Source organism: Oncorhynchus keta, chromosome 8, assembly GCF_023373465.1.
Source record: "Oncorhynchus keta strain PuntledgeMale-10-30-2019 chromosome 8, Oket_V2, whole genome shotgun sequence".
Classification (NCBI taxonomy): Eukaryota; Metazoa; Chordata; class Actinopteri; order Salmoniformes; family Salmonidae; genus Oncorhynchus; species Oncorhynchus keta.
The window spans coordinates 44266327-44291981 of record NC_068428.1 but is presented as its reverse complement, the minus strand read 5'-3'; the positions used below and the strand labels follow the sequence as shown (position 1 = coordinate 44291981).

At 43.1% G+C, this 25655-nt stretch overlaps 1 protein-coding gene across 2 annotated transcripts in view; it reads left to right on the top strand.

Moving 5' to 3' along the window:
- LOC118381769 (steroid hormone receptor ERR2) overlaps nt 1-25655 on the top strand; it is a 127453-nt gene that overhangs the window by 81335 nt on the left and 20463 nt on the right. For both annotated transcript variants that reach the window (XM_052524392.1, XM_052524391.1), the window contains one exon: nt 22527-22640. In XM_052524392.1, coding sequence (XP_052380352.1) covers nt 22527-22640 — 114 coding nt within the window. The remainder of the gene's footprint in view (nt 1-22526; nt 22641-25655) is intronic.

The following is a 25655-nucleotide window of genomic DNA, read 5'->3' as shown; positions in this document are numbered from 1 at the left end:
TTCTGCATCAGACCTGCCTAATTCAATAGGTTAAATTACACATGTTTTTAACGTAATGACCCCAGTGATCTTTTCTTTTCAATTTGTAGTCTACGACATTTCAGATTTACATATGCTAATTATTTGTTTGCATGTACTGAACTACTTTTTGTCAAACTAACTTTAGTTAATTAAGTAAAACAAGATTTTTCTTAAAGGGAAGCTTTAGTGTAGCTTAATTACTTTCAGTGTGAAATAATCACTGACCTCCACGGTGATGAGAGAACGTATGAGAAAAGATATCGGTGATGATGTATTTAATATATTTCCACCAAGAGGTTTGGTATAAGCTTCTGCTCTAAAGGTAAGCAGGGGATCTGATTTTTAAAGGGTCAGGTGCTTGGGTTCTAGCATTCTAGGAAACATTAAACCTCTTGACTGACTTGAACAAAGCCCATGTATTGAAAGGAAGTGAAAGACAGAGAGCAGAGGGAGAAAGACACACACACATTCCTCTTTCTGCCCGGACCAGGGGATGGTGTCTCCAACAGTAGTGGTTAGTGGTCGGTACCAGGGGCTGGTGTCTCCAACAGTAGTGGTTAGTGGTCGCTACCAGGGGGTGGTGTCTCCAACAGTAGTGGTTAGTGGTCGGTAGTGTGTCTCCAACAGTAGTGGTTAGTGGGCTACCAGTAGTGGGTGGTGGTACCAGGGTGTGGTGTCTCCAACAGTAGTGGTTAGTGGTCGCTACCAGGGTGTGGTGTCTCCAACAGTAGTGGTTAGTGGTCGGTACCAGGGTGTGGTGTCTCCAACAGTAGTGGTTAGTGGTCTATACCAGGGGGTGGTGTCTCCAACAGTAGTGGTTAGTGGTCAGTACCAGGGGGTGGTGTCTCCAACAGTAGTGGTTAGTGGTCGGTACCAGGGGGTGGTGTCTCCAACAGTAGTGGTTAGTGGTCGCTACCAGGGGGTGGTGTCTCCAACAGTAGTTGTTAGTGGTCGGTACCAGGGGCTGGTGTCTCCAACAGTAGTGGTTAGTGGTCGGTACCAGGGCGTGGTGTCTCCAACAGTAGTGGTCAGTGGTTGGTACCAGGGGGTGGTGTCTCCAACAGTAGTGGTCAGTGGTTGGTACCAGGGGGTGGTGTCTCCAACAGTAGTGGTTAGTGGTCGGTACCAGGGGGTGGTGTCTCCAACAGTAGTGGTTAGTGGTCGGTACCAGGGGGTGGTGTCTCCAACAGTAGTGGTCAGTGGTTGGTACCAGGGGGTGGTGTCTCCAACAGTAGTGGTTAGTGGTCGGTACCAGGGGGTGGTGTCTCCAACAGTAGTGGTTAGTGGTCGGTACCAGGGGGTGGTGTCTCCAACAGTAGTTGTTAGTGGTTGGTACCAGGGGGTGGTGTCTATCCTCTGAGATTGTTATAAAACCTCATCAAATTCAGTAAATAAACGTAGGGCTCAATTGATGAGGAGACCAGCGGTACCTGCATTTCCAACAAGTCTCCTTAATGAAGGTGTGTGGTTGTGTGTGTGTGTGTGTGTGTGTGTGTGTGTGTGTGTGTGTGTGTGTGTGTGTGTGTGTGTGTGTGTGTGTGTGTGTGTGTGTGTGTGTGTGTGTGTGTGTGTGTGTGTGTGTGTGTGTGTGTGTGTGTGTGTGTGTGTGTGTGTGTGTGTGTGTGAGGAAAGGGTGTATAGTTTTGTGCGACCTTGTGTGTGTGTGTGTGTGCCTTTGTGTGTGTTGCACACAAGGACAAAATCAATGAGGACGATGGAGGATGGAGGACATTACAGATTACGACTTTCTTAGAAAATCAGGCTGCTAATACTTCTATCGCGGGCCAGACAGAGTGCTGCCAGACCTGAGGTGTGTTAAACAAGGGAAATAGTTTCTGAACGTTGGCTAACATTTTAAATGTGTCAGCTAACAGTCTGAGAAGGTAATGTGTGTCTGTTTTGGGTCTAACTGTCACCATAAATAATCCCGTGGCCATGTAGGCTTCTGTTAGTACTAGGAAAAAAGTCACAATTATTCTGACAACAATAATCTGTTTGATGTTTCACTGTAACATTTTGTAATATTAATTCAAATCGTCCAATTGAAATAGTTTCTCGGAAACATGTTCGCCATAAACAGAAGCCTTGTTTGGTCTGTGAGATGACCGACAGGGGCGGACTGGCCATAGGGCATTTCGGGCAAAAGCCAGATGGGCTGGTCTATTCTTAGTCCAGGGGGCCTGTCTAACTTGGCGGTTAGGCACGAAATGACCATTATTTGGCTTATATTGGGGGCCTCTAGGTGGGAAAATGGGCCTGTGTGGGGCTCTCTAGGAAAGAAATGAGCCTTAGTGTAAGAAATGCCGGGGCCGATGTCTGGGTCCAGTCCTTCCCTTGTTCACTAGAGTTCAGTCTGGTAAAAGGTCATGGGACTCAATGGAAAATATGTCACTTAATTATAACTTGCAAGGAGGTATTGCCAGGCGGCCAGCTATCTGTAGCTACCAGGAGACCAGCTATCTGTAGCTACCAGGAGACCAGCTATCTGTAGCTACCAGGAGACCAGATATCTGTAGCTACCAGGAGACCAGATATCTGTAGCTACCAGGAGACCAGCTATCTGTAGCTACCAGGAGAACAGATATCTGTAGCTACCAGGAGACCAGATATCTGTAGCTACCAGGAGACCAGCTATCTGTACTGACCAGGAGACCAGCTATCTGTAGCTACCAGGAGACCAGATATCTGTACTACCAAGGAGACCAGCTATCTGTACTGACCAGAAGACCAGCTATCTGACAGGAGACAAGCTATCTGTACTGACCAGAAGACCAGCTATCTGTACTACCAGGAGACCAGCTATCTGTACTGACCAGAAGACCAGATATCTGTACTACCAGGAGACCAGCTATCTTTAGCTACCAGGAGTCCAGCTATATGTAGCTTATGTCAGAATAACATTGGGGCCTTTTTCTCCCCACCCCTCACACTCTCTCTCCCCATCTCTCTCTCTCCCTCTCTTTCTTTATTTTTCTCTCTCTCTCTCTCTCTCTCTCTCTCTCTCTCTCTCTCTCTCTCTCTCTCTCTCTCTCTCTCTCTCTCTCTCTCTCTCTCCATCTCTCTCTCTCCTTCTTCTTTCTCTTCTTCTTCCTTCCTCTCTCTCTCTCTCTCTCTCTCTCTCTCTCTCTCTCTCTCTCTCCATCTCTCTCTCCTTCTTCCTTCCTTTCTCTCTCTCTCTCTCTCTCTCTCTCTCTCTCTCTCTCTCTCTCTCTCTCTCTCTCTCTCTCTCTCTCTCTCTCCTTCTCTCTCTCTTCCTCTCTCTCTCTCTTCCTCTCTCTCTCTCTCTCTCTCTCTCTCTCTCCAACTCTCTCTCCTTCTTCCTTTCTCTCTCTCCCTCTCTCTCTCTCTCTCCATCTCTCTCTCCTTCTTTCTTTCTCTCTCTCCCTCCAGCCACAAACACAGAAGGTTATTAAAGTAATATCCAATATCTAGACTCTGTCAAGCCAGTTCCTGATCGATAGATGAACCAATACAGTGAGATCGTGTGCTGTAGAATCATTGATGCTGTCTCTGCACCGAGTCTGTGATCTCCTACACCACATCCACCCAAATGTTTCTGAATCCCACTTCCTGATAACAAGCTATGTTGATATCTTCCTTTACTTTAGCCCGATCACTGAACTACTCTTTTTCTATAGCAAGATAAAAAAAAGCAGTTTAGAGTAAGCATGTAAGCTCCGACTCACAGCTGCACACTCATAGCAGGAGTATGAAAAAAACACAGACGAGGCTATTACTTCTCATTGGTCGACAGACAGACAGACGGACGGACGGACAGACAGACCTGCCTGTCCATCAACACAGTGGTCAGCATCTATGTGGCCTTTAGGGGTGTTGAACGACCATGCACTTGGCCTGTCACACACACACACACACACACACACACACACACACACACACACACACACACACACACACACACACACACACACACACACACACACACACACACACACACACACACACACACACACACACACACACACACACACACACACACAGCCTGGTTGGGCCTGTCCTCACTGCAGTGACAGGTGATAGAGCAGACACAGCAGCTAACATGTGTTCCTCTGAAGACTGGGATTTAGGGAGGTGTTGACCCCTTTACACACACAGACACACACACACACACAGAGACACATACAAGCACGCAATCACACTGAATACCAGTTCTCAACACCATGACTGTGAACACCACACACACACACACACACACACACACACACACACACACACACACACACCCTGGCAGTGTGAACACACACGTGGTAATGCTCCATCTGGACATGGAGAGTGGGACCTAAAGTGTAAAACAAGGTTGTCAGAACTGTCGTGGGAGAACAACTCTGGCTTTGTCTTGCCTGTTTGGGGAAGCAGGTGGGAGGCCATCCTGTCCCTCGCTCACCTCCCCTCCCACCAGCCCCCTGTGATTAAACAGATGCTGTCACACGCTTTGGTTGATCTGATATAATGACAACCTATTCCATATATAACGACAACCTATTCCCTATATAATGACAACCTATTCCCGATATAATGACAACCTATTCCCGATATAATGACAACCTATTCCCTATATAATGACAACCTATTCCCGATATAATGACAACCTATTCCCGATATAATGACAACCTATTCCCTATATAACGACAACCTATTCCCTATATAACGACAACCTATTCCCTATATAATGACAACCTATTCCCGATATAATGACAACCTATTCCATATATAATGACAACCTATTCCCTATATAATGACAACCTATTCCCTATATAATGACAACCTATTCCCTATATAATGACAACCTATTCCCTATATAATGACAACCTATTCCCTATATAATGACAACCTATTCCCTATATAATGACAACCTATTCCATATATAATGACAACCTATTCCATATATAATGACAACCTATATCCTATATAATGACAACCTATTCCCTATATAATGACAACCTATTCCCTATATAATGACAACCTATTCCCTATATAATGACAACCTATTCCCTATATAATGACAACCTATTCCCTATATAATGACAACCTATTCCCTATATAATGACAACCTATTCCCTATATAATGACAACCTATTCCCTATATAATGACAACCTATTCCCTATATAATGACAACCTATTCCCTATATAATGACAACCTATTCCATATATAATGACAACCTATTCCATATATAATGACAACCTATTCCATATATAATGACAACCTATTCCCTATATAACGACAACCTATTCCCTATATAATGACAACCTATTCCATATATAATGACAACCTATTCCCTATATAATGACAACCTATTCCATATATAATGACAACCTATTCCATATATAATGACAACCTATTCCCTATATAACGAAAACCTATTCCCTATATAATGACAACCTATTCCATATATAATGACAACCTATTCCCTATATAATGACAACCTATTCCATATATAATGACAACCTATTCCATATATAATGACAACCTATTCCATATATAATGACAACCTATTCCCTATATAACGACAACCTATTCCCTATATAATGACAACCTATTCCCTATATAACGACAACCTATTCCCGATATAATGACAACCTATTCCCTATATAACGACAACCTATTCCCGATATAATGACAACCTATTCCATATATAATGACAACCTATTCCCTATATAACGACAACCTATTCCCTATATAATGACAACCTATTCCCTATATAATGACAACCTATTCCCGATATAATGACAAACTATTCCATATATAATGACAACCTATTCCCTATATAATGACAACCTATTCCCTATATAATGACAACCTATTCCCTATATAACGACAACCTATTCCCTATATAACGACAACCTATTCCCTATATAACGACAACCTATTCCCTATATAATGACAACCTATTCCCGATATAATGACAAACTATTCCATATATAATGACAACCTATTCCCTATATAACGACAACCTATTCCCTATATAACGACAACCTATTCCCTATATAATGACAACCTATTCCCTATATAATGACAACCTATTCCCTATATAACGACAACCTATTCCCTATATAATGACAACCTATTCCCTATATAATGACAACCTATTCCCTATATAATGACAACCTATTCCTGTAATGAATTTCCTCCTCTTCTTCCGAAGAGGAGAGGCGAAACGGATCAGAGGACCAATACGCGGCGTGGTAATTGTCCATGGTACTTTTTAATACGTAAAGGTACACATGAACAAACTAACAAAAACAAGAAATGTGAAAACTCAAAACAGTCCTATCTGGTGAACACACAGAGACAGGAACAATCACCCACAAACACACAGTGAAACCCAGGCTACCTAAGTATGATTCTCAATCAGAGACAACTAATGACACCTGCCTCTGATTGAGAACCATACTAGGCCGAAACATAGAAATTCCCAAAACCTAGAAAAACAAACATAGACTGCCCACCCAACTCACGCCCTGACCATACTAACTAAATACAAAACACAGAAAATAAAGGTCAGAACGTGACAATTCCCGATATAATGACAACCTATTCCCTATATAATGACAACCTATTCCCTATATAATGACAACCTATTCCCTATATAATGACAACCTATTCCCTATATAATGACAACCTATTCCCTATATAATGACAACCTATTCCCTATATAATGACAACCTATTCCCGATATAACGACAACCTATTCCCTATATAACGACAACCTATTCCCTATATAACGACAACCTATTCCCTATATAACGACAACCTATTCCCGATATAACGACAACCTATTCCCTATATAATGACAACCTATTCCCTATATAATGACAACCTATTCCCTATATAATGACAACCTATTCCCGATATAATGACAACCTATTCCCTATATAACGACAACCTATTCCCGATATAATGACAACCTATTCCTATATAATGACAACCTATTCCCTATATAATGACAACCTATTCCCTATATAATGACAACCTATTCCTATATAATGACAACCTATTCCCGATATAATGACAACCTATTCCCTATATAATGACAACCTATTCCCTATATAATGACAACCTATTCCCTATATAATGACAACCTATTCCCTATATAACGACAACCTATTCCCTATATAATGACAACCTATTCCCTATATAATGACAACCTATTCCCTATATAATGACAACCTATTCCCTATATAATGACAACCTATTCCATATATAATGACAACCTATTCCCTATATAATGACAACCTATTCCCTATATAATGACAACCTATTCCCTATATAATGACAACCTATTCCCTATATAATGACAACCTATTCCCTATATAATGACAACCTATTCCCTATATAATGACAACCTATTCCCTATATAATGACAACCTATTCCCTATATAATGACAACCTATTCCTGTAATGAATTTCCTCCTCTTCTTCCGAAGAGGAGAGGCGAAACGGATCAGAGGACCTATTCCTATATAATGACAACCTATTCCGTAAAGGTACACATGAACAACCTAACAAAAACAATAAATGTGACAACCTATTCCTATATAATGACAACCTATTCCTGATTCTATATAATGACAACCTATTCCCTAGAAAAACAAAATAGACTGCCCACCCTATCACACCTGACCATACTAATAAATGACAACCTAGAAAATAAATGACAACCTATTCCCGATATAATGACAACCTATTCCCTATATAATGACAACCTATTCCCTATATAATGACAACCTATTCCCTATATAATGACAACCTATTCCCTATATAATGACAACCTATTCCCTATATAATGACAACCTATTCCCTATATAATGACAACCTATTCCCTATATAATGACAACCTATTCCCTATATAATGACAACCTATTCCCTATATAATGACAACCTATTCCCCATATAATGACAACCTATTCCCTATATAATGACAACCTATTCCTATATAATGACAACCTATTCCCTATATAATGACAACCTATTCCCTATATAATGACAACCTATTCCCTATATAATGACAACCTATTCCCTATATAATGACAACCTATTCCCTATATAATGACAACCTATTCCCTATATAATGACAACCTATTCCTATATAATGACAACCTATTCCCTATATAATGACAACCTATTCCCTATATAATGACAACCTATTCCCTATATAATGACAACCTATTCCCTATATAATGACAACCTATTCCCTATATAATGACAACCTATTCCCTATATAATGACAACCTATTCCCTATATAATGACAACCTATTCCCTATATAATGACAACCTATTCCCTATATAATGACAACCTATTCCCTATATAATGACAACCTATTCCCTATATAATGACAACCTATTCCCTATATAATGACAACCTATTCCTATATAATGACAACCTATTCCTATATAATGACAACCTATTCCCATATAATGACAACCTATTCCCTATATAATGACAACCTATTCCCTATATAATGACAACCTATTCCCTATATAATGACAACCTATTCCCTATATAATGACAACCTATTCCCTATATAATGACAACCTATTCCCTATATAATGACAACCTATTCCCTATATAATGACAACCTATTCCCTATATAATGACAACCTATTCCCTATATAATGACAACCTATTCCCTATATAATGACAACCTATTCCCTATATAATGACAACCTATTCCCTATATAATGACAACCTATTCCCTATATAATGACAACCTATTCCCTATATAATGACAACCTATTCCCTATATAATGACAACCTATTCCCTATATAATGACAACCTATTCCCTATATAATGACAACCTATTCCCTATATAATGACAACCTATTCCCTATATAATGACAACCTATTCCCTATATAATGACAACCTATTCCCTATATAATGACAACCTATTCCCTATATAATGACAACCTATTCCCTATATAATGACAACCTATTCCTATATAATGACAACCTATTCCCTATATAATGACAACCTATTCCCTATATAACGACAACCTATTCCCTATATAACGACAACCTATTCCCTATATAATGACAACCTATTCCCTATATAATGACAACCTATTCCCTATATAACGACAACCTATTCCCTATATAATGACAACCTATTCCCTATATAATGACAACCTATTCCCTATATAACGACAACCTATTCCCTATATAATGACAACCTATTCACTATATAATGACAACCTATTCCCTATATAACGACAACCTATTCCCTATATAATGACAACCTATTCCCGATATAATGACAACCTATTCCCTATATAATGACAACCTATTCCCTATATAATGACAACCTATTCCCTATATAATGACATTCTATTCCCTATATAACGACAACCTATTCCCTATATAACGACAACCTATTCCCTATATAATGACAACCTATTCCCTATATAATGACAACCTATTCCCTATATAATGACAACCTATTCCATATATAATGACAACCTATTCCCCATATAATGACAACCTATTCCCCATATAATGACAACCTATTCCCTATATAATGACAACCTATTCCCTATATAATGACAACCTATTCCCTATATAATGACAACCTATTCCCTATATAATGACAACCTATTCCCTATATAATGACAACCTATTCCCTATATAATGACAACCTATTCCCTATATAATGACAACCTATTCCCTATATAATGACAACCTATTCCATATATAATGACAACCAATTCCCTATATAATGACAACCTATTCCCTATATAATGACAACCTATTCCATATATAATGACAACCTATTCCCTATATAATGACAACCTATTCCCTATATAATGACAACCTATTCCATATATAATGACAACCTATTCCCTATATAATGACAACCTATTCCCTATATAATGACAACCTATTCCCTATATAATGACAACCTATTCCCTATATAATGACAACCTATTCCCTATATAATGACAACCTATTCCCCTATTCCCTATATAATGACAACCTATTCCCTATATAACGACAACCTATTCCCTATATAATGACAACCTATTCCCTATATAATGACAACCTATTCCCTATATAATGACAACCTATTCCCGATATAATGACAACCTATTCCCTATATAACGACAACCTATTCCCGATATAATGACAACCTATTCCCGATATAATGACAACCTATTCCCGATATAATGCATTACATTTGAGCAGGGCCCATTTGAAACGAAGCCATTGACTGTCATGCAGGCCAGGACGATGGATGGAAATGGGGTCTGCGCTCCTCATCTGTCTGGCTCCTCTAAGCTCCCTCTGGCCCTGCCAGCCTTCCCACCCATTCTGACACGTTCACTAGAAACAAATAGACCCCAGCAGCCTGACAGTTGAGAGACTCAAAATAGTGCCCTTTCCGATGCACACACACACACACACACACACACACACACACACACACACACACACACACACACACACACACACACACACACACACACACACACACACACACACACACACACACACACTCAGAAACACATACTTTGTATCAAACGCCAGGACGTGTGTAAGACAGTCACTTTGACAGAATACACTTCGTGGTTGCGGGGGCCATATTGTTTTGAGATGAAAGGCAAGGCAGGGGACAAATGACCTAAAGATGGTTCTATATGAACACATCACACATAGACTTAGCTGAGCTCATCGCTATGCCCCTCCCCCTCCCACCTTCCCCCATCTCCCCTCTCACCCCCACCTCCCCTCTCTCCCATCTCACCCCCACCTCCCCTCTCTCCCATCTCACCCCCCACCTCCCCTCTCTCCCTCTCCTATCCCCACCTCCCCTCTCACCCCCACCTCCCCTCTCCCCTCACCCCTCTCCTATCCCCACCTCCTCTCTCACCCCCACCTCCCTCTCCCCCACCCCCTCCTATCCCCACCTCCCCTCTCTCCCCTCTCACCCCCACCTCCCCTATCACCCCTCTGCTATCCCCACCTCCCCTCTCGCCCCCCACCTCCCCTCACCCCCTCCTATCCCCATCTCTCCCCTCTCACCCCCACCTCCCCTCTCTCCCCTCTCATCCTCCTCCTATCCCCACCTCCCTCTCTCCCATCTCACCCCCACCTCCCCCTCTCCCTTCTCATCCTCCTCCTATCCCCACCTCCTCCCCTCCTATCCCCACCTCCCCTCTCTCTCCCTCTCCTATCCCCACCTCCCTCTCTCCCCCATCCTCCTCCTATCCCCACCTCCCCTCTCTCCCATCTCACCCACCACCTCCCCTCTCTCCCCTATCCCCACCTCCCCTCTCCCCTTCTCATCCTCCTATCCCCACCTCCCCTCTCTCCCATCTCACCCCCACCTCCCCTCTCTCCCACCTCCCCTCTCTCCCCTCTCACCCCCACCTCCCCTCTCTCCCCTCTCCTATCCCCACCTCCCCTCTCTCCCATCTCATTCTCCACCTATCCCCACCTCCCCTCTCTCCCATCTCACCCACCACCTCCCCCTCTCCCCTATTTCCACCTCCCCTCTCTCCCTTCTCATCCTCCTCCTATCCCCACCTCCCCTCTCTCCCATCTCACCCCCCACCTCCCCTCTCATCCTCTTCCTATCCCCACCTCCCCTCTCTCCCATCTCAACCACCACCTCCCCTCTCTCCCCTATCCCCACCTCCCTCTCTCCCTCTCCTATCCCCACCTCCCCCTCTCCCCTCTCATCCTCCTCCTATCCCCACCTCCCCTCTCTCCCATCTCACCTCCCCTCTCTCCCCCCCCACCTCTCCCTTCTCATCCTCCTCCTATCCCCACCTCCCCTCTCTCCCATCTCACCCCCACCTCCCCTCTCCCACCTCCCCTCTCCCCTCTCACCCCCACCTCCCCTCTCTCCCCTCTCCTATCCCCACCTCCCCTCTCCCATCTCATCCTCCACCTATCCCCACCTCCCCTCTCTCCCATCTCACCACCTCCCCCTCTCCCCTATTTCCACCTCCCCTCTCTCCCCTCTCATCCTCCTCCTATCCCCACCTCCCCTCTCTCCCATCTCACCCCCACCTCCCCTCTCATCCCTCTTCCTATCCCCACCTCCCCTCTCTCCCATCTCAACCACCACCTCCCCTCTCTCCCCTATCCCCACCTCCCCTATCTCCCATCTCACCCCCACCTCCCCTCTCATCCTCCTCCTATCCCCACCTCCTCCTCCCATCTCAACCACCACCTCCTCTCCCCTATCCCCACCTCCCCTCTCTCCCATCTCACCCCCACCTCCCTCTCATCCTCCCACCTCCCCTCTCTCCCATCTCAACCATCACCTCCCCTTCTCCCCTATCCCCACCTCCCCTTCTCGGAACTGACCCCCCACCTCCCCTCCATTGTCTCCTATCCCCGGAACTCTCTCCCCATCCCCACCTCCCCTCTATTCTCCTCCCCACCTCCCCTCTCGGAACTCATCCTCCTCCTATCCCCACCTCCCCTCTCTCCCCCCTCCTTGGTATCCATACTTCATTAGACTCCATAACTGTAAGATGTTGCTAAATGCTTAAAATATGATTTGAGCTCCTAACCATGACTTTACGGAACTGAGTCCAACTAGAGTCCATTGTCTGACTTTACGGAACTGAGTCCAACTAGAGTCTATTGTCTGACTTTACGGAACTGAGTCCAACTAGAGTCTATTGTCTGACTTTACGGTACTGAGTCCAACTAGAGTATATTGTCTGACTTTACGGTACTGAGTCCAACTAGAGTCTATTGTCTGACTTTACGGAACTGAGTCCAACTAGAGTCCATTGTCTGACTTTACGGTACTGAGTCCAACTAGAGTCTATTGTCTGACTTTACGGTACTGAGTCCAACTAGAGTCTATTGTCTGACTTTACGGAACTGAGTCCAACTAGAGTCTATTGTCTGACTTTACGGAACTGAGTCCAACTAGAGTCCATTGTCTGACTTTACGGAACTGAGTCCAACTAGAGTCCATTGTCTGACTTTACGGTACTGAGTCCAACTAGAGTCCATTGTCTGACTTTACGGTACTGAGTCCAACTAGAGTCTATTGTCTGACTTTACGGTACTGAGTCCAACTAGAGTCTATTGTCTGACTTTACGGAACTGAGTCCAACTAGAGTCTATTGTCTGACTTTACGGTACTGAGTCCAACTAGAGTCCATTGTCTGACTTTACGGAACTGAGTCCAACTAGAGTCTATTGTCTGACTTTACGGTACTGAGTCCAACTAGAGTATATTGTCTGACTTTACGGAACTGAGTCCAACTAGAGTCCATTGTCTGACTTTACGGAACTGACTCCAACTAGAGTATATTGTCTGAAACTATGGTACTGAGTCCAACTGGACAATGTTGTCTGAGCCTAAATGGGCTACAGGTCTAAGGAGTGGGAATGCGTGGAGAGGGTGTCACAACCACAGAGATGAACACACACACACGTCCCTCAACCTGTCCTGTTGTGGTCAGGTTCTCAGTACAGGACCCTGTCACATGACAGAGGAGGTTCTCAGTACAGAACCCAGTCACGTGACAGAGGAGGTTCTCAGTACAGGACCCTGTCACATGACAGAGGAGGTTCTCAGTACATGACTCTGTCACATGACAGAGGAGGTTCTCAGTACAGGACTCTGTCACATGACAGAGGAGGTTCTCAGTACAGGACTCTGTCACATGACAGAGGTGGTTCTCAGTACAGGACCCTGTCACATGATATAGGACATAATCCAGCCAAACTACAATCAGACTCCACACGCATCAGACTCTCTCCTTGCTCTCTGGCCTCCAACGCAAGGTGCTTAGCTCCAAGCTATTCATGTCATGTCAGGGCCTACTAATTATGGACCTGTTGGACGGTCCAGTTCCTGTCGCATGATTGTGACTGGGCCCAGAGCATGTGTTTGTTTGTGCTTCTCCGTATGAGAGAGAGCGAGAAATCGAGAGAGAGAGAGACAGACAGACAGACAGACAGACAGACAGACAGACAGACAGACAGACAGACAGAGCGCATTCATGCGTGAAAAGGGGGGTAGATCTGTACCTATCAGGTGTGAAAAGGGGGGTAGATCTGTACCTATCAGGTGTGAAAAGGGGGGTAGATCTGTACCTATCAGGCGTGAAAAGGGGGGTAGATCTGTACCTATCAGGCGTGAAAAGGGGGGTAGATCTGTACCTATCAGGTGTGAAAAGGGGGGTAGATCTGTACCTATCAGGCGTGAAAAGGGGGGTAGATCTGTACCTATCAGGCGTGAAAAGGGGGGTAGATCTGTACCTATCAGGCGTGAAAAGGGGGGTAGATCTGTACCTATCAGGTGTGAAAAGGGGGTAGATCTGTACCTATCAGGTGTGAAAAGGGGGTAGATCTGTACCTATCAGGCATGAAAAGGGGGTAGATCTGTACCTATCAGGCATGAAAAGGGGGTAGATCTGTACCTATCAGGTGTGAAAAGGGGGTAGATCTGTACCTATCAGGTGTGAAAAGGGGTAGATCTGTACCTATCAGGTGTGAAAAGAGGGGGTAGATCTGTACCTATCAGGTGTGAAAAGGGGGTAGATCTGTACCTATCAGGTGTGAAAAGGGGGTAGATCTGTACCTATCAGGTGTGAAAAGGGGGTAGATCTGTACCTATCAGGCGTGAAAAGGGGGTAGATCTGTACCTATCAGGCGTGAAAAGGGGGTAGATCTGTACCTATCAGGCGTGAAAAGGGGGTAGATCTGTACCTATCAGGTGTGAAAAGGGGGTAGATCTGTACCTATCAGGCGTGAAAAGGGGGTAGATCTGTACCTATCAGGTGTGAAAAGGGGGGTAGATCTGTACCTATCAGGTGTGAAAAGGGGGGTAGATCTGTACCTATCAGGCGTGAAAAGGGGGTAGATCTGTACCTATCAGGTGTGAAAAGGGGGTAGATCTGTACCTATCAGGCGTGAAAAGGGGGTAGATCTGTACCTATCAGGTGTGAAAAGGGGGTAGATCTGTACCTATCAGGCGTGAAAAGGGGGTAGATCTGTACCTATCAGGCATGAAAAGGGGGGTAGATCTGTACCTATCAGGTGTGAAAAGGGGGTAGATCTGTACCTATCAGGCCTGAAAAGGGGGTAGATCTGTACCTATCAGGCGTGAAAAGAGGGGGTAGATCTGTACCTATCAGGCCTGAAAAGGGGGTAGATCTGTACCTATCAGGCGTGAAAAGAGGGGGTAGATCTGTACCTATCAGGCCTGAAAAGGGGGTAGATCTGTACCTATCAGGCGTGAAAAGGGGGGTAGATCTGTACCTATCAGGCGTGAAAAGGGGGGTAGATCTGTACCTATCAGGTGTGAAAAGGGGGGTAGATCTGTACCTATCAGGTGTGAAAAGGGGGGTAGATCTGTACCTATCAGGCTCACAGGGTAAAATATCAACTTTGCAACACGTCTCTGGATGTTTCTCGATACACTTTTCTAGATACATGTTTCTAGATACACTTTGATAGATACACTTTTCTACATACACGTTTCTAGATACACTTTGATAGATACACTTTTCTAGATAAACGTTTCTGGATACACGTTTCTAGATACACGTTTCTAGATACACGTTTCTAGATACACGTTTCTAGATACACTTTTCTAGATACACTCCTCTGTTTAATCGTTCCATGAAATGACCTTATTTACAACCTAGTGGCCACAACCCTTTTTACTCAATAGTTTATAGGTCAATAACGATGTGGTCATTTAGCAAAGTACCCCAGATAGTATCCTAGAATAGACTTTTCTAAATGAAACCTCAGTCCCAATTTAGCTGGAGTAATGGAGCAAACAAGAACACACTGAACAGACATCACCAGCCCTACTAATTAACAACACATCTCTGAGCAGTTTGTTTAAAACTCCCAGACATTACCAGCCCTACTAATTAACAACACATCTCTGAGCAGTTTGTGTAAAACTCCCAGACATTACCAGCCCTACTAATTAACAACACATCTCAGAACGGTTTGTTTAAAACTCCCAGACATTACCAGCCCTACTAATTAACAACACAGCTCAGAACGGTTTGTTTAAAACTCCCAGACATTACCAGCCCTACTAATTAACAACACATCTCTGAGCAGTTTGTTTAAAACTCCCAGACATCACCAGCCCTACTAATTAACAACACATCTCTGAGCAGTTTGTTTAAAACTCCCAGACATTACCAGCCCTACTAATTAACAACACAGCTCAGAACGGTTTGTTTAAAACTCCCAGACATTACCAGCCCTACTAATTAACAACACAGCACAGAACGGTTTGTTTAAAACTCCCAGACATTACCAGCCCTACTAATTAACAACACAGCTCAGAACGGTTTGTTTAAAACTCCCAGACATTACCAGCCCTACTAATTAACAACACAGCTCAGAACGGTTTGTTTAAAACTCCCAGACATTACCAGCCCTACTAATTAACAACACAGCTCAGAACGGTTTGTTTAAAACTCCCAGACATTACCAGCCCTACTAATTAACAACACATCTCTGAGCGGTTTGTTTAAAACTCCCAGACATTACCAGCCCTACTAATTAACAACACATCTCTGAGCAGTTTGTTTAAAACTCCCAGACATCACCAGCCCTACTAATTAACAACACATCTCTGAGCAGTTTGTTTAAAACTCCCAGACATTACCAGCCCTACTAATTAACAACACAGCTCAGAACGGTTTGTTTAAAACTCCCAGACATTACCAGCCCTACTAATTAACAACACAGCTCAGAACGGTTTGTTTAAAACTCCCAGACATTACCAGCCCTACTAATTAACAACACAGCTCAGAACGGTTTGTTTAAAACTCCCAGACATTACCAGCCCTACTAATTAACAACACATCTCTGAGCGGTTTGTTTAAAACTCCCAGACATTACCAGCCCTACAAATTAACAACACATCTCTGAGCGGTTTGTGTAAAACTCCCAGACATTACCAGCAATACTAATTAACAACACATCTCTGAGCAGTTTGTTTAAAACTCCCAGACATTACCAGCCCTACTAATTAACAACACAGCTCAGAACGGTTTGTTTAAAACTCCCAGACATTACCAGCCCAACTAATTAACAACACATCTCTTCTTCAAAGAACAAGAAGGAAAGAAGGAGACGTCTATTTACCATCCTTATTGATTGATTAAGACGAACAAATGGAAAGCTCCAGATCTCGATTTAGCCCAGACCTTCCAGGCATCACAGAATGTTTGCTGGGAAGAACCAACCGGTCCCCCCACCCCCGGAGAATCATGGGTAATTAGGTTAGTGGATAGTTGGTGGTGTCATCAGGAGATTGAAAGATGGAACCTTAAACCCCTTTTGTTTCTAAAAGGGAATCAAAGAATTTTATACAAAAATCCCACAACTTAATTCGACTGGTATTGTCCACTGAAACGCTGTTTTCCCGGCCCGTCTGTGCATACAAGGTTAAAGGTGAGAAGGAAGGTGTTTTATAGCTTTCATTGCTCCGTATCCAGTGAAACAAAAGATCAGCCTTGGTACAGATAACTTGTTTTACTAGTTCAATGTTTTCGTTCTCCCCGTGTGATTGGAAAAATATAACTGAACGATCACAATACTATAAACCTTATTACGGTTAGCTAAATTACTTGTCCGGGAAACCAGTAACGTAGTTAGTAAAGCCACTTCGACAATTTTTAAAAAATGAACTCTGCCGTGTTTACTTGGAAAAGAAAAAGACATGTTTTTTTCCTGACGTGTCAGGTAAGCTTACGGTATATCTGTGTCGGGGCTAAATGGACATTATTAGCCTTTTTATTGTTCAGCTATGTACTTATAAAGACAAATGGTCAACAATGTCTTGACACCAGGTAAGGACGCATACTGTATGGGCTGTAGAACCTACCAGAACCATGTCTTTAGAGAGTTGTAGCATCTTTTTAAAAATATTGTTCTAATTGTAGACATTCAGTTACAGAACGTTGTTGAACTATGTCATGTTAATGGGGATCTAACATGGCTGCCATAGAATGTTGTAGTGTCATAAGCATCATAATGCAAAAGCTACAGTGTTCCAAATCTATGGTTCTGGAACCTACCAGGAGTCTGTGTGGTTCCTGCTAGACTGGTTCTGGAACCTACCAGGAGTCTGTGTGGTTCCTGCTAGACTGGTTCTGGAACCTACCAGGACTCTGTGTGGTTCCTGCTAGACTGGTTCTGGAACCTACCAGGAGTCTGTGTGGTTCCTGCTAGACTGGTTCTGGAACCTACCAGGACTCTGTGTGGTTCCTGCTAGACTGGTTCTGGAACCTACCAGGAGTCTGTGTGGTTCCTGCTAGACTGGTTCTGGAACCTATCAGGACTCTGTGTGGTTCCTGCTAGACTGGTTCTGGAACCTACCAGGAGTCTGTGTGGTTCCTGCTAGACTGGTTCTGGAACCTACCAGGACTCTGTGTGGTTCCTGATAGACTGGTTCTGGAACCTACCAGGACTCTGTGTGGTTCCTGCTTGACTGGTTCTGGAACCTACCAGGACTCTGTGTGGTTCCTGCTTGACTGGTTCTGGAACCTACCAGGACTCTGTGTGGTTCCTGATAGACTGGTTCTGGAACCTACCAGGACTCTGTGTGGTTCCTGCTTGACTGGTTCTGGAACCTACCAGGACTCTGTGTGGTTCCTGCTAGACTGGTTCTGGAACCTACCAGGACTCTGTGTGGTTCCTGCTTGACTGGTTCTGGAACCTACCAGGACTCTGTGTGGTTCCTGCTTGACTGGTTCTGGAACCTACCAGGACTCTGTGTGGTTCCTGCTAGACTGGTTCTGGAACCTACCAGGACTCTGTGTGGTTCCTGCTAGACTGGTTCTGGAACCTACCAGGACTCTGTGTGGTTCCTGCTAGACTGGTTCTGGAACCTACCAGGACTCTGTGTGGTTCCTGCTTGACTGGTTCTGGAACCTACCAGGACTCTGTGTGGTTCCTGCTAGACTGGTTTAGGATGAGATGAGATGGAGACTGAGAGCTTCAGACGGTGTGTTTATTTGTTGTTGCAAGATATTATCCAGCTCGTTCAAAAAATAGTAAAATGAGTACAAAACCTAGATGACGAACCTCCTCTATCATGAGATCGATTACCCGTTTTAGCAATACCCACCAAATTACTCTGACTCATTCTGACCCAGTGAGTTTGTGAGTAGTGAGTGTTTGGTAGTGAGTTTGTGAATAGTGAGTGTTTGGTAGTGAGTTTGTGAGTAGTGAGTGTTTGGTAGTGAGTTTGTGAATAGTGAGTGTTTGGTATTGAGTTTGTGAATAGTGAGTGTGTGGTATTGAGTTTGTGAATAGTGAGTGTTTGGTAGTAAGTTTGTGAATAGTGAGTGTTTGGTAGTGAGTTTGAGTAGTGAGTGTTTGGTAGTGAGTTTGTGAATAGTGAGTGTTTGGTAGTGAGTTTGAGTAGTGAGTGTTTGGTAGTGAGTTTGTGAATAGTGAGTGTGTGGTATTGAGTTTGTGAATAGTGAGTGTTTGGTAGTGAGTTTGAGTAGTGAGTGTTTGGTAGTGAGTTTGTGAATAGTGAGTGTTTAGTAGTGAGTTTGTGAATAGTGAGTGTTTGGTAGTGAGTTTGTGAATAGTGAGTGTGTGGTATTGAGTTTGTGAATAGTGAGTGTTTGGTAGTGAGTTTGAGTAGTGAGTGTTTGGTAGTGAGTTTGTGAATAGTGAGTGTTTGGTATTGAGTTTGTGAATAGTGAGTGTTTGGTAGTGAGTTTGTGAGTAGTGAGTGTTTGGTATTGAGTTTGTGAATAGTGAGTGTTTGGTAGTGAGTTTGAGTAGTGAGTGTTTGGTAGTGAGTTTGAGTAGTGAGTGTTTGGTAGTGAGTTTGAGTAGTGAGTGTTTGGTAGTGAGTTTGTGAATAGTGAGTGTTTGGTATTGAGTTTGTGAATAGTGAGTGTGTGGTATTGAGTTTGTGAGTAGTGAGTTTGAGTAGTGAGTGTTTGGTAGTGAGTTTGTGAGTAGTGAGTTTGAGTAGTGAGTGTTTGGTAGTGAGTTTGTGAGTAGTGAGTGTTTGGTAGTGAGTTTGTGAATAGTGAGTGGTTGGTAGTGAGTTTGAGTAGTGAGTGTTTGGTAGTGAGTTTGTGAATAGTGAGTGTTTGGTAGTGAGTTTGTGAGTAGTGAGTGTTTGGTAGTGAGTTTGTGAATAGTGAGTGTTTGGTAGTGAGTTTGTGAGTAGTGAGTGTTTGGTATTGAGTTTGTGAATAGTGAGTGTTTGGTAGTGAGTTTGTGAATAGTGAGTGTTTGGTAGTGAGTTTGTGAATAGTGAGTGTTTGGTAGTGAGTTTGCGTAGTCAGTGTTTGGTAGTGAGTTTGAGTAGTGAGTGTTTGGTAGTGAGTTTGTGAGTAGTGAGTGTTTGGTATTGAGTTTGTGAATAGTGAGTGTTTGGTATTGAGTTTGTGAATAGTGAGTGTGTGGTATTGAGTTTGTGAGTAGTGAGTTTGAGTAGTGAGTGTTTGGTAGTGAGTTTGTGAGTAGTGAGTTTGAGTAGTGAGTGTTTGGTAGTGAGTTTGTGAATAGTGAGTGTTTGGTAGTGAGTTTGTGAGTAGTGAGTGTTTGGTAGTGAGTTTGTGAGTAGTGAGTGTTTGGTAGTGAGTTTGTGAATAGTGAGTGTTTGGTATTGAGTTTGAGTAGTGAGTGTTTGGTAGTGAGTTTGTGAATAGTGAGTGTTTGGTAGTGAGTTTGTGAATAGTGAGTGTTTGGTAGTGAGTTTGTGAGTAGTGAGTGTTTGGTAGTGAGTTTGTGAGTAGTGAGTGTTTGGTAGTGAGTTTGTGAATAGTGAGTGTTTGGTAGTGAGTTTGAGTAGTGAGTGTGTGGTAGTGAGTTTGTGAATAGTGAGTGTTTGGTAGTGAGTTTGTGAATAGTGAGTGTTTGGTAGTGAGTTTGTGAATAGTGAGTGTTTGGTAGTGAGTTTGTGAATAGTGAGTGTTTGGTAGTGAGTTTGTGAGTAGTGAGTGTTTGGTAGTGAGTTTGTGAATAGTGAGTGTTTGGTAGTGAGTTTGTGAGTAGTGAGTGTTTGGTAGTGAGTTTGTGAATAGTGAGTGTTTGGTAGTGAGTTTGTGAATAGTGGGTGTTTGGTAGTGAGTTTGTGAGTAGTGAGTGTTTGGTAGTGAGTTTGTGAATAGTGAGTGTTTGGTAGTGAGTTTGTGAGTAGTGAGTGTTTGGTAGTGAGTTTGTGAGTAGTGAGTGTTTGGTAGTGAGTTTGTGAGTAGTGAGTTTGAGTAGTGAGTGTTTGGTAGTGAGTTTGTGAATAGTGAGTGTTTGGTATTGAGTTTGTGAATAGTGAGTGTTTGGTAGTGAGTTTGTGAATAGTGAGTTTGAGTAGTGAGTGTTTGGTAGTGAGTTTGTGAATAGTGAGTGTTTGGTAGTGAGTTTGTGAATAGTGAGTGTTTGGTAGTGAGTTTGTGAATAGTGAGTGTTTGGTAGTGAGTTTTTAGTGAGTGTTTGGTAGTGAGTTTGTGAATAGTGAGTGTTTGGTAGTGAGTTTGTGAATAGTGGGTGTTTGAGTGTTTGAGTAGTGAGTTTTAGTGAGTGTTTGGTAGTGAGTTTGTGAATAGTGGGTGTTTGGTAGTGAGTTTGTGAGTAGTGAGTGTTTGGTAGTGAGTTTGTGAATAGTGAGTGTTTGGTAGTGAGTTTGTGAGTAGTGAGTGTTTGGTAGTGAGTTTGTGAGTAGTGAGTTTGAGTAGTGAGTGTTTGGTAGTGAGTTTGTGAATAGTGAGTGTTTGGTATTGAGTTTGTGAATAGTGAGTGTTTGGTAGTGAGTTTGTGAATAGTGAGTTTGAGTAGTGAGTGTTTGGTAGTGAGTTTGTGAATAGTGAGTGTTTGGTAGTGAGTTTGTGAATAGTGAGTGTTTGGTAGTGAGTTTGTGAATAGTGAGTGTTTGGTAGTGAGTTTGTGAATAGTGAGTGTGTGGTAGTGAGTTTGTGAATAGTGAGTGTTTGGTAGTGAGTTTGTGAGTAGTGAGTTTGAGTAGTGAGTGTTTGGTAGTGAGTTTGTGAATAGTGAGTGTTTGGTATTGAGTTTGTGAATAGTGAGTGTTTGGTAGTGAGTGTTTGGTAGTGAGTTTGTGAATAGTGAGTGTTTGGTAGTGAGTTTGTGAGTCATATTGGTGGTGGCCCAGTCTAGCTGTCAGAGGGACAGAAAAGAAGGATAGCAAGCCAGTGAAGTGATGAACAGGATTAACATGCATCGCCAATCATTGACTGATGCAGCTCAGTGGAAGCAGCCCTCTGGTCTCTGCTGGCCATCATCAAAGGAAAAACACATTGACCGACAGAGCTTTATAACGCTCTCATTGATGGGTTCAGAGGCTTGACTTTACAGCAACATAACACTATCAGTACACATTACAGTATATAGTCTAACTACCCCAACAGAAGATGATCTGTGTACATACTACTACTTCATCTGGTGTATTATATTATCATCTTTGTCAATTTTTGTTTGTTGCAATAAATCACGAATCTCATGTTTTGTTGGGAACGTGATCTTGTTGTCCCGTGGTTTATTTCCAGGTGTGCGTCTGGATCGCGTGAGGGGCGGAAGACAGAAGTACAAGAGGAGAATGGGGGACACGGAGAACGGGGCCTATCTAGGCCTGACACTCCCCCCTCCGGCCAAAAAGCCATGTGAGTCACAACAACAGTGACCCTTTCTGCTTGTATTATACTTAGGGCCTTGTGTATTGGTGTATTCATGTCACATGACCTGCATTGTAACCTTTGTTTTATATTTTCCATTTTATTATTTAACTTTTTTGTTTTTAAGCCTTTTCCAGAAATGATAATTACAGCAGTTGTCTGACGATGTCTGGTCCAACGGCAGTGAAAACGTTTTGGAAAAACATTCTAAAACAGTTAGTTAGAAGTAATTGATTCCAATAGAGACCTAAGAGTCAGAGGTCACCCCATGACTTATTCAGTGGGTTTGATGATGTAGAGATAGTTACTTAGGGCTAGGAACATAAGGTTATAAGGTCATTTAATCCTTAAGTCTGTCAATCTTTCCTCACCCTCAAGGAACATTACACCGTCAAGTGTAGATCAATGTCTAATGTCCGAGGTTAGAAATATTTTGAAAGTAGGCCTATAGTTCTGAAAATAATGATTGTGCTCGGCCATCTGACATAAAAAAGACTATTAGGAAGTAAGATTTAAACATTAAAAAAAAAAAAAAAAATGTTTTTTTAATGATTCCTTTTTTCAAATCATATGAGCAAAAGAAATATGTAGCTTTATCTGGAATGCTAAACCAGACAAGATAAACGCATGCCTGTCTATATAATGAATATGAACTGGGTGGGTTGAGGTGATTAAATATAAAAATCCCATTAACCTCTCTCTAAAAGCTTCATTGATACAAAAGTTTTACTAGAACCCAAAATGGTTCTCCAGTAGATTACTAATGAATTCCATTGTTTAAAAATGGCCTCTTTGTCTTTGTGCAGATTGCCATGTCTCATTCTCCATTCATTGAAAATGAAACCTTTTTCAAAGTATCTCTTTTTTTCAAACAAGCATTTTTGCAGAGCTGGTAACAAATCCAATTTCATCCCCCTGAAAAGATACAACAAATATTATGGTTGAACTCAAATGTACTGGTTGATAATATACGTGTTTTCTAGAAAGTTTGAAAAGGATATTTTGTTTTTTAAATGACATTTTTAATTGGAGTAGTAGAGTTGTTTTTCGTGGAGTTATCAGAATTGTATGGGAAGGTCTGCTCAATCCAAGATTGAGGAGGCAGGTGGCAGCGGGAGGAGGAACTATCAACCAGTACATTTGAGTTCAACCATAATATTTGTTGTATCTTTTCAGGGGGATGAAATTGGATTATAGGAACTATAGGATAAAGAACTGGCAGAGGAATAAAAATGACATAAATAGGAAAGTAGACCAGTTTCATTTGAGGACCAGGATGTTGACAACTGTGCCATACAGATTGCAAAATAGTAGGGAAGAGATTTTAGATTTACCGATTCCATGGAACAGGGTATATGAGTTGATGTACACTGCTCAAAAAAATAAAGGGAACACTTAAGAATATTTCATTCATTCAGATCTAGGATGTGTTATTTTAGTGTTCCCTTAATTATTTTGAGCAGTGTATAAAACAACGCAAGATTTTGTGCTTTTACTGTACAGAATTATTGCCACCAACAAATATTTGGGGCATAAAATCATCAAAGCTCTGCAGATTTTTGTTGTGAGGATACAGAATCAATAGACCATTTATTTTGGTATTGCCCTCAGGTAGCCTGTTTCTGGTCTCAGGTTCAGGAATGGCTGAAAATGCATAGCATTGATCTAAAATTGACCCAAGTAATAGTACTGTTGGGAGATCTGGAGAGAACGGTTCAGTCAATTACATTTACATTTACATTTAAGTCATTTAGCAGACGCTTATCCAGAGCGACTTACAAATTGGTGCATTCACCTTATGACATCCAATTACTAATATACTAATACTCTTAATAAAAGTATTTATCTTCAACTCTCAATCTGTGGATTCTGTTCAATTAGACAGATTCAAGTTGTATGTTAAACATCGCAGAATAGATGGGCGGCAGGTTAGAGCATTGGACTAGTAACCGAAAGATTGCAAGATCGAATCACCGAGCTGACAAGGTAAAAATCTGTCGTTCTGCCCCTGAACAAGGCACTGTTCCCAGGCCGTCATTGTAAATGAGAATTTGTTCTTGAACTTACTTGCCTAGTTAAATAAAGGTGTAAAAAAATGCAACTGTTCAAAAGATACATGCTGAGGGTTGGGCTGAAGGTTGGGCTGAGGGTTGGGCTGAGGGTTGGGCTGAGGGTTGGGCTGAGGGTTGGGCTGAGGGTTGGGATGAGGGTTGGGCTGAGGGTTGGGCTGAGGGTTTGGGCTGAGGGTTGGGCTGAGGGTTGGGCTGAGGGTTGGGCTGAGGGTTGGGCTGAGGAATGGGATGAGGGTTGGGATGAGGGTTGGGTTGGGATGTGGCATTGGAGACAAGTGGGAGTTAATGGGCTGAGGGTTGGGCTGAGGGTTGGCCTGAGGGTTGGGCTGAGGGTTGGGCTGAGGAATGGGATGAGGGTTGGGATGAGGGTTGGGTTGGGATGTGGGTTGGAGACAAGTGGGAGTTAATGGGCTGAGGGTTGGGATGAGGGTTGGGCTGAGGGTTAGGCTGTGGGGTTAGGATGAGGGTTGGGCTGTGGCGTTGGGCTGGGTTGGGCTGAGGGTTGGGATGAGGGTTGGGCTGTGGCGTTGGGCTGAGGGTTGGGATGAGGGTTGGGATGAGGGTTGGGCTGTGGCGTTGGGCTGAGGAATGGGATGAGGAATGGGCTGAGGGTTGGGATGAGGGTTGGGCTGAGGGTTGGAATGTGGGTTGGGCTGAGGGTTGGGATGTGGGGTTGGGCTGAGGGTTGGGATGAGGGTTGGGCTGAGGAATGGGCTGAGGGTTGGGATGAGGGTTGGGATGTGGAGTTGGAGACAAGTGGGAGTTAATGGGCTGAGGGTTGGGATGTGGAGTTGGAGACAAGTGGGAGTTAATGGGCTGAGGGTTGGGCTGAGGAATGGGATGAGGGTTGGGCTGAGGAATGGGATGTGGAGTTGGAGACAAGTGGAAGTTAATGGGCTGATGGTTGGGCTGTGGCGTTGGGCTGAGGAAT